The 17,947-nt window shown below is 35.6% G+C and overlaps 1 protein-coding gene across 3 annotated transcripts in view; it reads right to left on the bottom strand.

The window, feature by feature from the left end:
* Positions 1–643: 643 nt before the first annotated feature.
* The window catches only part of LOC131075829 (uncharacterized), an 83,856-nt gene continuing 66,552 nt past the window's right edge, over positions 644–17,947 (bottom strand). For all 3 annotated transcript variants that reach the window (XM_058012731.2, XM_058012729.2, XM_058012730.2), the window contains one exon: positions 644–1,367. In XM_058012731.2, the coding sequence (XP_057868714.2) occupies positions 1,353–1,367 (15 nt within the window). In that variant the 3' untranslated portion in view covers positions 644–1,352. The remainder of the gene's footprint in view (positions 1,368–17,947) is intronic.

The following is a 17,947-nucleotide window of genomic DNA, read 5'->3' as shown; positions in this document are numbered from 1 at the left end:
CTTATTTTGCCACCTAATCCATCAATCGAACCAGTTTCCACTATAGCCATCTCCTTTAATATTGTCCAATTATTAATTCAACACCAAATAAGTAAAATAAAGTTTGTAACATCCCCATTGAAATTCCAGGTTTAAGGTCGCGTTCATATTTTATCAGCTTTTGTTTCTTAATAAAAATACGGCATTTTATTGCAACATTTTACCTGTTATTGGAAATCATTGATGAATTGTGATATTTGAAATTGTCATGTTAAACAAGCAAGTCTTTATCCAATTCTACCAATGGCTTGACCTACAATTACCAACAAGATTTCATAAAACACCTATCATTGGGTCAAATTTGTGAGAAAGGAATCTCCTGATCAAGTGATTTAAGTTTCAATTCACAAATTGACCTACTGAATACTTCTTCCCAGGAAATCAATAAAATGGTATTTTGCTAAACCCACAATGCATATATCACCATCGGCTTAACAACAAAATGCACACATTCAATAAAATGGTATTTTGCTAAAACCACAATGCATATATCAACATCGGCTTTAACAAATTAATGTTGGTAATGCATGATAAAAAGTTGCTTAAGGAATTTTTTTAGCATACATGAGATTGGGATTGAATGGCAGTCAAATTTAAATCATGATAAAGTCAAACCTCAATCAACCATTAGTGTGATATTTTCATTGCTTACATTTTTCCTAGTTGCCATCTTATTGTCAACAGGAATTTGGTTAGGCATCAATAAGTGCCCTTTGTCCGCCCATAACCAATAATTTCAATGAATAGTTAGCGAAAAAGAATATGATGATACTAGTACAAAAGGATCCTTTTGAGGCCATAAATTCTTCTTGACTAGATTTACATTAAACATCTCTTTATTTTTGTGTAAATGCAGCTAACTCCATTTCTCGACATGCTTCAAGCCTTTGAAATGTTGTTGATTCCAATATATGGAGATATTTCCTAGTTACTATGCCACAGAAATACATGAAAACCTGTATGGCAATTCGACAAATACATGAACAATCTCTCTCATATCCCTTGTATGTGGCCTGTATTGAATCTTAGTAATCTGCACTTCATAAAGCAGCAAAATTTACCATGTAATATACACACGACTAGATCTGACAAAAAGGATACCCTTATGGAAACTGCAATATGCCCTGTTGCCTAATGCCCACCATCCAAAGACTTGCATGCAGCCAACCTCAGGGTGTGCTACTCTTAACACAGATTAGCACGAGTGTAGAGAAAAGCAATATGGACATCAAATGCATGCCACTGAACATCCTCCTTTCTGACTTTCTGACATGCCGTTAATTTAACCAGGAGGCAGCCTCAACTCCATTACGCTAGTCAATGAGACTCTGCAAGGTGATGCATTCACAAAGAGTGTTATAGATAATACCAAAAATGTCCTCAAGTTAGGTCATACTTTTCAACACTCAATACTCAGTGTTGACATTATCAGAATGCTTCCTGTGCACAAATATGTTACAACTTACAAGAAAACACCTGTAACAAGAACTTAAGTCATTCACATCGACACGCAAAGATACAGAAAGGAAAGACGGTGATAAGCGATCTTCTCTATTGCGGAAAATAGTTTAGCTAGCAGAAATATATGTTGCGGGCAATTTAAAAAAGAAAAGTGCAAGAAAAAAAAATTGAAAAGAAAATTATAAAATGCACTTTGAAATAGGCAACTAATTTCATCCACTATACTGTAATAAAGCATAGATTTGTAAATAAAAGATACAGGGCATAAAAATCAAAACTGTATATAAAATACTAGAAAGTAGCAACCTTGCATCTGAGGAAATCGTCAGCATGTTTGAAGAACTAAACTGAAAATGCAAACAGAAATGAAACACTAAACCCAATAAAACCAGCTATTGAAGGACTAAACTAAGAATGCAAACAGAAATGAAACACTCTTTTGTCAAAATATATATAATTAGAAAAGGAAAATTGCATCACTGTGCCTACTACAAATAGACATTGGAGTTCATTAGTTTCAAGAACTAAAACCCAATGACAAACCTTCACATACTAAACCAACAATCATCCCAACCCACAATTAGATCTGTCTTGATAAACAGCCAAAGGCTGATAACCCAACAGTACTTCTAAAAGGCGATCATGGCCTCCTCAACTTTGCCTACATATGTGCCAACCGGATCAAGATAAAACACTATCAAACAAACTAATTTTGGAAATAGGATATTGAATGGGAACAGCTACAGAATTAGGGAAACATCTCATTTAGATGCAAAGTTTGTAATAAACATGAACATCTTGAGTAAGCATATTGCCCTTCCTTCACATAAACAGGAACACTGTACCATGATAAAATAGGATCTAGCTGGGTACATATACATTTTCCACCAATCCTTTACATGGGGATAACTCTGTAACTTCAGTACCACTCCCTCAAATCATTGAGCATCTCACAATTGCAACTACATAAATATGGTTTAACACCCCAAACTCTATAGCATGGTCGATCAATTGATTAAGGTAGAATGGTACGTGCAAAATCCAGGGACATATTAAAAAAAAGGTTTATGACAAAGCTCTTAGGACTAAATTTTGTTTTAAAACATGGAACATAACTTATTCAGGAGCATTCATGACAACCAACATCCAAAAAGGCATAGTTGACTAAATCTCAAAAGAATATCCAAGATGTTTTCCCTTAGTCAATAACTTGTCAATTAAGAGAAAGTCCTTAATCTATGACCTACCTGCACCAAAATAAGGAAGAGCACCGCTAGAGAATGATCATGGTTTCGGTCGCTAAAACAGAGTGATATGAACACCATGTTCTTTTACAAGTTAGTCTTAAACCAAAACATATAAACTTCATGCAAACTATTGAAGATGATGTCACCATCATAATAGAAATGAGGGATGTTATGGATTATTCTATAGAGTTATTAGGAGATATTAACCCAACCACAACATCCAAGGACCAAACAGGCCCAACAAAAGTGTACTAGTATAATCCAAAAATTGGTTCATACTTCAAAATGATGACAACACCAACATATGCGGCTAGAAACAAAAGAAGAAATCAAACTCATAATTTCCTCATTTCAACCAGACAAAGCTATTGAACCTGCTGATTTCCACGCCATGTAATACCGACAATTTTCAGAGCTATAAAAAATGATCAATTTGAGGCTATCGATGAATCTAGAAAGAACAAAATAAAATGCTGCACAGATGAATGCCACCAAACTGATCTCGAGTCCAAAAGTATCTAATGCTGATCATCTAGGGGATTTCATAACTTAACCTGTGCAGTTTAGACTTTAGATCTTATCAAAATTCATTACCACAGGTAAACCAATTTTCCCGAAATTGATTTCTTAGTAATAATCAGCTTTTGTCCAAGAAGACAGATAACAGATAATATAAATACAAGTTCAAGAATTCTTTCTCACTAAAGGCCCAAAAAAGTCATGTTGTATCCATACATAATTATTTGTATCATGCCCAATTTTAAGCTGAATCCTTGTCCTTTAGTCAAATCTGTCCCGACTAGAATATCGTCTTGTTATGTGGTTTTTGTTTTTTTTTACACATGTTTTTGCAGGAATATCAGACAAAGCCTTTGAACACATTCACAAATGACAGAGAGCAGATAAAATTTCAAATGATGAAAATAGCAGAGATTCATTAGGACCAGCATGTGCCATGGAGGAGAAACACTTCAGAACAGATCTGATTTCAATATTGGGACAGTTAATGGATAACATAGATCAATAAGCAGAGAAAAGATAATGAAAAATCATTATGGCATATAAGAGTGCACTCTTTTAAACAAGAAAGATAGTTTTTGTCAAAGAAAGTCTCAAATACACTATCAGGCACATGCTGTTATAATGATAAACAAGTTTCAATTTTGATCTTTGTCAACTGCATATATAGCCAGTGATTTTGGTCATTCAAACCTACGTCCATCAGCTGAAGACACAAAACCAAGGACTAGTAAGAGAAGAAAACTTCCTGACTCAATTTGGCATTGAAGATGCGCCTATATCCATTTTCATTCAGAATAGTTCTTGGCATGTGCAGATAATTAGATTCACAGCAGTATCATGGTCTATTAAAAGTAAAATGAATTGTTTGAAATGCTGAAAGTTTGATTTTTTCTTCAACGCAACTATTTTGCAGGAAGAATTTGAAGACTGCTGATATTTTTGGTTTGGTATTTACTCCTAATATAACTGAGTTCTTAAATCACATCAAACCTGGATTTGCTTCAGCCACCCTAGAAGCAACGGAAAAATATCTGGTACATCCTCATTACTATCCTCTTCCAAGGATAGAATTTTATGTTATGGCATTTCCTTGGTCAGCACAAGCTACAGTACAAGATTGCAAGCTAATGCTAGTACCAGCCAGATTAGCAAGAAGAATTGAATGGGACATGCCTATGCCAGAAATGCTACAAAGACTAGCCTTCAGATTTGTACAACTTCCTTTGGACTGGACAGAATTAGAAAAATGACTACCATGGAATCTATGACTACCTATGCCACTTCATTAATAATGTATCACCTGACTAATAATAGGGTCTGTCCATTATCGTGCTTAACTGCATCCCACATAAAAGTGTAGTAGTATGAGATGCCACCTCATGTTTAAGGTCGTAAACCCACTCATGTTAATCACATTAAAGGGGTACGAGTTATTCTTCTTGTGTCAAAAAGATAAATAAAACCATATTCACTTTCAGTTGTAAAGTGACCGCAGTACAGCTTGCGGGTCCAATGTTTATTGTGGAAAGAGCACAACTTGTGCATGGTTTCAAATTTGGATATATACATGTCCTTGAAATCCATGGTGAAGGATGAAGCTATTAAATTTGCAACTCTTCATCTTGAAGGAGTTGCCCATGAGCGGTGTTGCCATTGGTTATTTATTCAAGGCCACGCTCTCATAAACTCATATGATGAGTTTAGTAAGAAATTGATGGAGAGGTTTGATAGAAAGGACCCAAAGGTGCATTTTTGTGAGTTGCCCCATCTCAAGTAGTATGGCACTGTTAATAATCACATTGCTGATTTTCTAAAACTTCTTGTTATGGTCCTTGGTCACAGAAAGAAATTTTTTTATGTTATTCATAGAAGGATTGAAAGAGAAATTAAGGGACTTTGTCAAAGCCTTTGAGCCTAGATCTCTGCATGAGGCAATTAAGAGGGCTCTAGCTCTTGAATCTACTCTTCCCAAAAACAGATTTCAGAAAAAGAGTTTCCCATCCAAAAAGCCCTTTTAGAAAACTTATCATCAGCCAAAGAGTTTACCACCTCAGTTGGATTAAGAAGCCAAAAATGAATTGATGAAAAAATAATGCTTTACATGCAAGGAGCCGTAGATTCATGATCATAGATACCTTGGGAAAGCCCAAGTTCATTACGTAGAGGTGGTATGATTTTTGAAGGTGCATTTGCCCAACTTTAGGGTACATGAAAGTATGATCCTTTTAGGATCTGTGGTGTTCTATGTTACCAAAGAATCACAATTATGATTGATTCTAGAGACACTCATAATTTAATTGATGCAGTAATTGTGCTAGAAGAGGGATTAAAATAGAAGATTTTTAAGGTTTTGAGATCAAAGATGCTGATGGCTTTACTCTTTAATCTACCGAAAGGATTCCTAAGTTGAGCATCTTACTTATAGGAATCATAAGTGAAGGATGATTTTTATGTGGTGAGCATAGGAGACATTGATGATGTGTTGGGTGATCAATGGCTTCACTCAATGGGTGAAATTACTCAAAATTTTCGAACCATGGAACATGGTAATAAGTGGTATTGAAGGGTATATGTCCAATGGAACTCCTTATGTTATAGCCAAAAGGATGGAGAGTTTATTCCATCATGACCAAGTAAAGTGGGAAGCCCAATGCTTGATCATGCCTACATGTTCTCTAGGAAATAAGAGAGAATATCGTGTAGATGTTCAGACTTTGTTAGATAAGCACAACAAAGTATTTGGTGGAATACCTCCAGAAAGACCACCAAACAAGGAAATAGAGCACGTGATTGAGTTGGAAGGAGGAGCAAAGCTTGTCGTTACCACTCTTTATCCCCATCCAAAATGCATAAGGAAGAGATGGAAAAATTATTAAGAAGCTCCTTCAGATGCAACACATTTGTCCTAGCAAAAGTCCCTTTGCATATTCTGTGAACCAGGTGAAGAAGGATTGAACTATGTGCATATGTATAGATTATTGTGTCCTAAACAAGAAGACAATAGAATATCAATACCCAATTCCCACGATTGATGAGCTCATCTATGAGTTGCATGGTGCAATCTACTGTTCCAAATAGACTTAAGATTTGATAACGCCAAATCAAAAATAGAGAAGACATCCAAATAGCTGCATCCCAATGTCACTTTGGACATTATGCGTTCTTAGTCATGCCTTTTGGTTTGACTAACGCACTTGCAACATTCCAATCTTGAATGAACCAAGTCTTCAATCACTAGCTTAGAAAATTTCTTTTAGTATTCTTTGATGATATCTTCATATACAAAAAGATTTGAAAAGGGCACATGAGGCACTTGGATGAGGTATTGGGCATTCTAGAGGCCCAATCTTTGTTTGCCAAAGAAAAAAAGTGTGAATTTGCTGTAACAAAAATTCTGCATTTGGGAAATCTAATCAGCTCTAAGGGTGTGAAAAATGATCAAGAGAAGATCGAGAGCATCTTGGATTGGCCACTGCCAAAGACTCACTCATTTTGATAACTATTCATACTTACCAAACATTGATAAAGGACATAGTTTGATTTTCAATTCAGATTGTTGTGAAATTAGTAAAGATGGTAAACATATTGTTGATGCAAATAGGGCAGCTAACAATTTGCACATTCTTGATAATGTCAAGAGTGAAAAGTGTTGTTTGAGTCAGCTAGATGAAACTTGGCTATGGCACGGAAGGTCGGGACACATGAACTTTGATAGTCTGGTTCAGGTCAGCAGAAAGGAAGTTGTTAGAGACATGCCACAACTCACTAAGCCTTCAAACACAGTTTTTAAAGAATGTCAACATGGCAAACAAACAAGGAAGAGCTTCAAGTCTAAGGAGCATTCATGCACAAAACCTCTTGAGCTGATTCATACTGATTTGTGTGGGCCTACAAGAACCACAAGTTTGCAAGGTGAGAAGTATTTTATGCTCTTAATTGATGACTTTTCAAGAACAACTTGGGTTACACTTTTTAATGTAAATTCAGAGGCACTTGAAAAGTTCAAGGCTTTTAAAGCCTTAGTTGAAAATGAGTAAGGGCTGAAAATCAAATGCTTACGTTAAAACAATGGAGGAGAGTTCACATCTAATGAGTTCATAAATTTTTGTAAGAAACATGGTATAAAGAGATAGTACTCAGCTACTAGGATACCTCAACAAAATGGTGTTGTTGAGAGGAAAAATATATCAGTTCACGAAATGGCTCATAGCATGATGAATGTGTAATGTCCCCTACCTGATTAACATAATTAATCTATTTCAATATACTAAAATTGATTGAGAGACTAATCATGAAGCCAGTCATTGATATTCTTCAACTTATTAGTTATTAACAAGTGCTTATTTATTTTCCTCATTAGATGATTAATTTCATTATTCATAGTTCTTAATATAGTTATCAGACCCTGCTACTACTTCAGTTTTAAGGGAGAAGGGTCTATGTATGTTACCAAAGCACTTAGAGACAAAATACGATAGGCTCCCTCAAAGTTTATAGATCCAAGCCCTTACCTATCTTGGGTCTATACCCTCAAGACTTACGGGTCGTTGATTCCCACCCTATCTTGGGACTTAACCTATTGCTTGGATTTAGACTGCCCCTCTTTGGAACATCTCATTCCCATCTTCTTAAATACTAACAGTAATAACATGATTTAGACTATAAGTATACTAATTTCCATTGTTCCACAGTCGCTAGGGACGGGGAGATGCGGGGATAGGCTTCGGGGGACGCGGGGACAGGCTTGGGCCTGAGGGGGTGAAACGTGTTTCCCTGGAACACTACGGTAATTTCTTATGCATTATGAATTTATATGAAATTAAGTATGACTGTCATACATATTGCAGTCCATATTAATATTACTATTTATTCTGAATAAGAACATTATCGGGCTTCATAACTTAAGCATACGTATTAAACACATCCCCATGCATACCACCAAGAACAAGGATGTTACTGCCTGTAACTTAATAACAGTTCTGATTTGATCTGATCCATGTTGCTGTCACTAGATGTTTTTTATTCCTTTCCTTTATATCTCTCAATGTGAGGAAGAGGTCACACCTCTTCATCATGTATGCCCTTTGGCAAGAGACACACCCTTTGAAAGAGTGGAACTCTTCATTATTTCTTCCCTTTGAAAGGGACACAACCTTTTACAATCAGATCTGCACTTCTCATTCCCAAATTATCCCCCTCTCAAATGAGGTTCTCTTCTCCCTTTCATATCTCAATGTTGAGGGAGTCACAACTTCTCCTTCCATGTCTTTTGACCATTCATTAACTTATTTAAATTTTAATTAATTATATTTAATTATATTCTTTTATATTTAATTTAATTTTACATATTTAAATTTTATTATTATTATTTATTACTAAATTCTATTTCAAAGAGGGAACATTACAGAATGAGTCAAGGCAAATGATTCTTTTTTGGAAAGAGGCAGTTCATACTGCTGTTTATATTCAAAATAGAGGGCTGATTAGAGAAAAGCATAACAAAACACCATATGAACTGTGGAAAGGTAAGGCTGCTTCGGTAAAGTATTTTAGAGTTTTTGGTAGTCCTTGTTACATTAAAAGGGATGAATACAATCTTGGAAAATTTGATCCAAGGGCTGATGAAGGTATCTTCTTAGCATACTCTTCAAGGAGTAAAGCTTATAGATGTTTTAACAAAAGGTTACACAAGATTGTTGAAAGTGCTAATGTAAAAGTTCATGAAAACCTTAACACATGTGATAAGTTGCAAAATGATGATGATAGCTCTCAAGGAGATGAAGTAGAAAGTGTTGTTCAACAATCTTCCTCAAATGTACAAGCAGGGACAGCAGATCGAAATTCTGAAAATACATCTGAAAGTGTTCAAGATAAGGCAGCAGATGCACATCTAGTTAATGCATCTTCAAATATTCAACTTGGGACAGCAGGTGTAACTACTGAAAATACACCTACAATTGATCAAAGACAGACCACATTCAGAACATCTTTGAAGACTTCATCCAAATTTGTTCAAAAGAATCACCCTATCAATCAGATTTTGCAAGAGGATAAACCAAGAAGTACAAGAAGAAATGTAAATTACTTTGAAGATGAAAACATCTCTTTGTTGTCCATGATTGAGCCTAAGAGTTTTGAGGCAGCAGAAGACAAATACTAGATGCCAGTCATGAAAGAGGAGCTTAATCAAATTCATAAGAGTGAAACTTGGGAACTTGTCCCAAGGCCCAAAGATAAGAATGCAAAAGGTACAAAGTGGGTCTACAACAAGAAGTTGAATGAAGATGGCCTCCAAGTGATAAGAAACAAAGCAAGACTTTGTGCAAAGGTTATACACAAGTAGAAGGTATTGACTTCGATGAAACTTTTGCTCCTGTTGCAGTTTAAAAGCAATTAGAATGTTCTTAGCATTTGTTTCTTTTAAAGGTTTTAAAGTCTTTCAAATGGATGTTAAATCTTCTTTTCTGAATGGTAAAAAGAATGAAGAAGTTTATGTAGAGCAGTCAAATGGGTTTGTGTTACCAAAAAATTAGAACTATGTTTGCAAGCTGAAAAAGACTCTTTATGGTCTCAAACAAGCCCCACATGCTTGGTATTACAAACTTGATAGTTACCTACAACAGCAAGGATTTCAAAAGAGGGATAGCGGACAAAAATCTATATGTCGATAAGAAGGTAATCATATGCTGATTGTTGTAATTTATGTTGATGATTTGATTTTTGGTAGTGATTGTGAAAAGATGTATCAAGTTTTTGCTACCAATATGGAGTTTGAAATATTCATGTTGGGTGAGTTGTCATTCTTCCTTGGCTTACAAATTCATCAATCAAATAAAGGTATCTTAATTTCTCAAACGAAGTATATTAGAGAAATGCTAAAAAATGTTTAAAATGGAGGATTGCAATCCAATAAGCACTCCTCTGGTGACAGGATGTAAACTCAGTAGAAATGATGAGTCTCCAGATGCTAATCAAACATTGTACAGGTCTATGATAGGAAGTTTAATGTATGTTACAGCTACTAGACTTGACATTATGCAAGTTATTGGTTATGTTGCTAGATTTCAGGCTACTCTTAAGGATACTCATGTTCATGGAGTTAAAAGGATCTTTAAGTTGTTGATGTTATAGTAGCAGGAAATATCTTTCCCCTGGCTGCTATCTTAAATATTATTAATAGCTTATTTATTTCCTAATTATCGCCGGCTTATATCTGCAATGCCTTTTACGTGTGTATATATTATTTAGTTTATTTCCTTAACAAATGGTTAAGGATGACTGTCTTTCAGACTTCTAAACTAATCGCACCCCTCCGTGTATTGTTGTGTTAATTCATGTGAGGTCATGTCTTTTCATTTACCGTGGTCGGGTATTTAGTTCCCTCGATCGAGAGCTTTAGGATTCGATCGAGAGCTTTAGGATATGGTCAATCAATGATATGTCGTGGTGATACATATGAAACCAATTGATACATCTGTTGTGTGGTTAATGTAATACATGGTGTGCGATTACATATTATCTATGCAAAATTCAAGCATATAATATATAGCTGTACAATTGTGTTGATCTCTGAGAATTATACGTTGTATACATTCAATCAGCAAACTCAAGCAATCTAACCGATCCAATTGGAGAAAATCTAGCAATAGAGAACGGAATTGATATCTTAAAATTATCAATACATTGCTTCAGATTAATTGAAATCAAAGAAATTTTAATTTTGTACTTCTGCCTATTTAATTTTGATCCAAACTTAACATAGTATCAGAACAAGCTTAAGAAAAGATCGTGATCAGAATTAGTTAAACACCAAAATACTCTTCTTTTCTCCTTAGGACATCTATCTTAGCATCAAGAATGGTGAATGGACTCAAGGTCAAAGACAGACTTGATGGTGCCTCTAACTTCACCTCTTGGAAGTTTAGAGTTCTAATTGCATTAGAAGAAAACTATATTCTCTAGTTCGTCGAGAAAGAAGTGCCTGAGCCTTCCGATGAGACTAAGAAAATACAATGGAATAAGAATGGCACGAAAGCTAGGAAGATCTTGATAGACTCTGTGATGAATCACCTAGTACCAATCATCTCCAAGTCGAAGTCAACTAAAGAAATGTTTGATACTCTAAAAGGCATGTATGAGATCAACACCATCACAGCCCTTGCTTTAAGACAACAACTTCACCATGTAAAAATGGATAAAGAAGATTCAGTCATCTCATTCTTTATGAAGATTGTTGATTTGAGAGATCAGTTGAGCGCTATTGGGGACATAATTGTAGACAGAGATCTTGTTATGTTGGCACTAAATGGTCTTCCCCAATCTTGGGAGCCCTTCATCCAAAGCATTAGTGGGAGATCTAAGTTGCCCAAGTTTGATCGTCTTCGAAATGATTATATTCAAGAAGAGTCCAGGTTGGCAGCAAGAGGAATTGGGCGAAACCATCATGATGTAGGAAATCAAGTTCTTGCTACACATACTTCTAGAGAAAGAGGCAAAAGAAGAAAAAGGAATAGAGACAAAGAATCAAATTCTACCCCAGATCCGAAGAAGAAGAAGGATTTCTCTCACATTCAATGTTTCAGGTGTGACAAGTATGGTCACTTTGCTCAAGATTGCAAATTAAGACCTACACAACTTGTTTCTACTGCGGAAATTGCCATGGGGACATCTCAGAAGGAGCCAAGCTCTAAAGTTGATTCAGAAGGTTTCTTATTCTAAAGTCGATCAGCTTCTTCGAAGAGGAGGAATTAACATTCAGAGGGAGTCTAACAAACCAACATAAGCAACCTTGGATGAGAAGGTCAGGAGGTTGATACTAGTACTTGAAGCCCTTGCTAAGAGGGAGGCTTAGCATCAGTAATTTGTGTTATCTGTTAATGCATTTTTCTCTGAGACAGAGAAATTTGAGGTGAAAGCCCTTGTTAATGCATTTTTCTCTGAGACGGAGAAATTTGAGGTGAAAGCCCTTGTTAATGCATTTTTTCTCTACGATAGAGAAATTTGACGTGAAAGCCCTTGTCCATCTCTGAGACAGAGATGTGGTTCTTTCCACCTTTTGGGAGTAGCCATGGTGGATGTCATGTTGAGCGACTCCATGACAACATCACGTTGAGAGACTCCGTGATGAATCCTTTGTACTTGTGTTTTTCCACACATGGGAGTAGCCATGGTGGACGTCATGTTGAGTGACTCCATGATGACATCACGTTGAGCAACTCCGTGATGGGCACTTGTGCACATATTCCTTTCCACACAAGGGAGTAGCCATGGTGGACGTCATGTTGAGTGACTCCATGATGAACCTTCTTCCACAAATGGGTGTAGCCATTGTGGGTATCATGTTGAGAGACTCCATGACATAGATATTTGGAAAGATACCTCCCTAGCTAAAAGGGAGTGTTGATGTTATAGCAGCAGGAGATATCTTTCCCCTAGCTGATATCTTAACTATTATTAATAGTTTATTTATTTCCTAATTAACATCGACTTATAACTACGATGTCTTTTACATGTGCATATATTATTTAGTTTATTTCCTTAACAAATGGTTAAGAATGACTGTCTTTCAGGCTTCTAAACTAATCGCACCCCTCCGTGTATTGTTGTGTTAATTCATGTGAGGTCATGTCTTTTCATTTATCATGGTCGAGTATTTAGTTCCCTCGATCGAGAGCTTTAGGATATGGCCGATGAATGATATGTCGTGGTGATACGTATGAAACCAAATGATGCATTTGTTGTGTGGTTCATGTAATACATGTTGTGCACTTACATATTATCTATGTGAAATTCGTGCGTATAATATATAGTTGTACAATTGCGTTGATCTCTGAGGATTATACATTGTATACATTCAATCAGCAAACTCAAGCAATCTAACCAATCCAATTGGAGAAAATCTGGCGATAGAGAAAGGAATTGATATCTTAAAATTATCAATACATTGCTTCAGATTAATTCAAATCAGAGAAATTTTACTTATGTACTTCTACCTATATAATTTTGATCCAAACTTAACATAAGTATCTTAAGGGTTCTATGGATTATGGGTTATGGTATCTCAAAGGTAATGATTTTACACTTGCAGCGTATATAGATGCAGATTGGGGTGGCTCAGTTGATGATAGAAAGAGCACAAGTGGAGGTGCATTCTTTCTAGGTGGTTATCTTGTTTCATGGTTAAGTAAAAAGCAGGCTTCTACTTCTTTGAAGCGGAGTACATTGCAGTGCTTGATGTACACAAGTTTTATGGATGAAGCAAACACTAAAGGACATTAAGGTGGAGTATTATCATCCGATATATATCTTTTGTGACAACACAAATGCTATCAATATCTCTAAAAATCCAGTTATGCACTCCAAGACTAAACATATTCCTATTAAGTATCATTTTCTGAGAGAACAAGTTAGAAATCAAGAAGTGAAGTTGGAATATGTTTCTACTAAAGAGCAGATTGCAGCTTTGTTCACTAAGCCTTTGCCAAGGGATATTGTTTAATGCTTGAGGAAGAAGTTGGGAGTGATTCCATTCCATCATTGATTTGTTGATTAGACTCCGAGGGAGTTTTCATTGTTACATTCTTTCAACCCAAATTCAGTTTTGTGGGTTGGTTTCAGTCATTGATGTCAAAAGAGGAGTTGCAAGTTAGAGGGAGCAACTTTATTTCAGAGAAGTTTTTGTTTCAGTTTGCTTTCAAATGGAGTCGCCACCAATGACAAAGGGGGAGATTGTGGGATATTTTGTCATTAATGTCAAAGTATGATGATCAAGGTTGTCTAGCAATTATATGTTTGAGCTACTTGGCTGCTTGGTTGAGCTGCTTGAGCTACCTGCCTACCTGGTTGAGCTACTTGTCTAGCAATTATTTGTTTGAGCTACTTGGCTACTTGGTTGAGCTGCTCGGTTGCTAGCCTACCTGGTTGAGCTACTTGTCTGCTTGCTTCAGCTACTTGCTTGTCTGTTTCGGCTACTTGCCTGTCTGTTTCAGCTTCTTGGGTGTTAATTTAAGCTGGCTGCTTGCTTGCCTTTTTGTAATGCCATGTCAGATTGACACATCATCCATGGGTCAAGCATTATCCTTATGCAGTTAGGCAGTCAACACACGTTGAACACATAAAAAAGGGGTTGAGCATTTTCTTTTCTTACCAATGGTTCATAAGAACTATTTTTAGCATCCTCTATGTCATCGAAATTAATTTTATTTTTTTTCTGTTGTGGCAGTGTTCAGACGGTTTTCTTCTTACATGGTGATATACATTTTTTTAAAGGCCATGCTTGGTATATATGTGTCATTTGACACATGCACTCAATTGCCTTTATGTTCACCGGTATTGTGTTCATAAGTGGTAGAATTGATTTGCCTTTTCAAGGGTGAAGTTCTTTTGAAGTATTGACTGTGATGTGGATGAAGTGGAGGTCGTCTTTGAACATGAATTGAAAGAAAAACGTTTTTGATACGTAGCAGATTATCGTGGGTTGTCGGTTGCTCCATTGTTGAAAGTGTGGCTTTGCTACTTAAGCGCCAACCTTAGTGTTGGAATGAGTTTGATTTTGAACGGGATTGTTGAGTGTAGAAATTTCTTCAGTCATAGATATTTTTGGCACGGAAAGCTTATTGAGTTTGGTGCATCCCATCTTGATTTGTTTTTGAGAACCATCCTAGAGTTACCTGGAGTTGAACGGCATAAGAAGGATATGATCTGCATATATTATCCACACCCGTTGAAGAATAGAAAGTGATTGACATCACAGTTGAGCAACAAGAGTTGAGTGTAGTTGTGAATAAGGGGGCTATTCAGAACTTGAGAACTCCTATGTGCGTTGAGTGAATATTGACGATTTTGTTTGGAAAGAAGTGCATTGGTTGTTGCATCACTTAGGGGGTTGGTCTAATATTTCATCACTTTGAAGCAATGAAGCATAAATCGGGAAAAAATCGAAATAATCGTTGACCAACACCTTTGACCCAATGATTCTAGGTCGATTTGAAGATCTGGTTCGTGTTGGGCCCGTGAAAAACCCTAAACGAGTCTTCATGAATTTCTTCCACTGCCCTCGATAATGACAACTGTTGTTGAGCCGCACCAACTCTTCCACGGTTCCACCCACCTGCGGAATGCCCTCGACAATGCAATCAATCTGTTTTCGCAATTTGATTTGCACTTCGGCAATTTGATTTGTACCTACCATCAATCTTTTTAATTTTGATACTAATATAATCGTTATAATTCTATAATATATTATAGTATAATAATTATAATATAATAATAACATATTAATATTATTTTATATTAATATATTATTATTACATTATAATTATAATATTATAATACACTATAACAGTATAATCACTGTAATATTAATATATCATTATATTAATATATTATTATATTATTAACATTAATATTATAATAGTACATGAATATAAAAATATATTTATAACAATCAAAACAATATTTATTATATTAATATCAATAAAAAAAATATAATAATATATTAATACCTGAGTTATCGGGTTCGGCGCCCTAGACCCCTGGTACTGGTCTGGGGTTCGGGTCCTGTTCGCCTGTGGTTCGGACAGGGTTCATGATTCACAAGCCTGGTTCGAACCAGGCTGAACCCAGGGTTCTGACAACCCAAAAATGGATTTTTTTTTGGCAATTTTTTTTTTTAATTCCACCACATAAAAAATCAAAATATGACCCTAAAAGTGAGTTTTAAAACATTAACTTGGCTCATTTCACACAAGCAACATGACTACAAGCAAGGGGAAACGAAGATGTGGGATATAGAGCCAAAACATACTGATTTGGATGATTTCACTTCTCAGCTTGTTGCATTTGATGACTCAAATAGCGAGCAAAGTGCAAGTGCAAGTGCAAGTGGCATTGGCATTGATTCATCTAATGTCAATGTCAATGATGAGGAGGCGGAGAATGAGGATGATGAATTAGAGAATCCATTTGATGATCAAACTTTAAATTGTTGATAGTTGAAACAATGATACTTGAATATTTTATCACTTTGATATTAAACTTGATGTATATGATGCTGTTATGGTATGATCATGATGTTATGATTACAAGTTTATGTTGGTTTTGTTGTTTATATTATGATATGTGACATGCTAATCATAATTCATGCTTATAGGCTGCATAAATATATAATTTACATGTTTTTGTACTAACAAACCCAAACGAACCCAAACCCCTTTTCAAAATTTTGCCGTACAGGCTCACCGGTTCTTCGAACCTGAACCGGCAACCTAGATTAATACCATAATAATAAAATAATTATTTTATTATTATGGTCTTAATATACTATTATAATATTAATATATTATTATTACATTATAATTATTATACTGTAAAATTATAATGATTAAAGTATGAAAATATCATTATATTAATACTATTGTAATTATATAATATTATAAAAATAAAATTGTTGATTTTTTTATTATATTAATCATAGTTTTAAAACTCGTGGACTCGCCACGGACTCGCGAGTCCATGGGAGCCACGAGTCGACTCGCCAAGGACTCGCGAGGCGAGTCCTAGCGAGTCCATCTGAAAGACTCGCGAGTCTTTTGCAAGGACTCGCGCAAGGACTCGCGAGGCGAGTCCTAGCGAGTCCATCTGAAAGACTCGCGAGTCTTTTGCAAGGACTCGCGCGAGTCTTTTGCATGGACTCGCGAGTCTTTCAGATGGACTCACGCAACCCAAAAAAAATGTCATGCAAGCTTTAAAATTGAGTTTAACATGTGAAAAAATTGAAGTATAAGTGACATTCCCTTTTATCTTTCTTCTTTCTTATACTTTAAGTTATATTCCATATATACTGTCAGGATGTTTGAGAGTGGTTTCGAACCTCCAGGAGTTATAATGCAAAATCTAGTTTTTGGAGGATTCTTCAATTTTCCAGACTTAGTCAGATTTCAGGATCAGGAAGACATTCCAGACTTAGCCAAATTTCAGGGCATTTGAAGATCAGGATGACATCCCAGACTTTAAGTTATATTCCATATATACTGTCAGGATGTTTGAGAGTGGTTTCGGACCTCCAAGAGTTATAATGCAAAATCTAGTTTTTGGAGGATTCTTCAATTTTCTAGACTTAGTCAAATTTCAAGATCCTTCGGCGATGCCCCTTGACCCCAACTTGGGGGCGTTGCCCCCAAACCCCCGTCGAAAAATATAGGGGGAAATTGCGCCGATGGAAGTAGGGAAAATTTAACCTCTGAGTCTGATTAGGCTCCATATAAAAGCATAATTAGCATTGAAGAAATCTTGGTATTATACATTTTAGAGTTGAAAGTTTGAAACTATGAGTATGTGACATGTGTGATGTTTCAATTATGGCTCTTATGTTCTCTAAATGCATTAATTTCTTTATGTTTTTTTGTAAAACTACGGTTTTTTTTTTTTGCCGAGTCCTTGCCGAGTCTTTCACGAGTCCGAGTCCAAATTTTTGGTTTGCCGAGTCCGTGGCGAGTATAATATTATATTATTTTATTATAAAAATAAAATTGTTAATTTTTTTATTATATTAATATAATAAAAATAATAATATAATATTTCCGATTTTTTCCCAATTTTTTCACGTTTTTTTTTCTGATTTTTTCAAAAAATCTTAATACTTTTGTTTTGCCAATAAATTCCTCAAACGATTAATGCTT

The sequence above is a fragment of the Cryptomeria japonica genome, chromosome 3, assembly GCF_030272615.1.
Source record: "Cryptomeria japonica chromosome 3, Sugi_1.0, whole genome shotgun sequence".
Taxonomy (NCBI): domain Eukaryota; kingdom Viridiplantae; phylum Streptophyta; class Pinopsida; order Cupressales; family Cupressaceae; genus Cryptomeria; species Cryptomeria japonica.
Note: the sequence above shows the minus strand (reverse complement) of the source record. Positions and strands in the feature narration are given on the sequence as shown.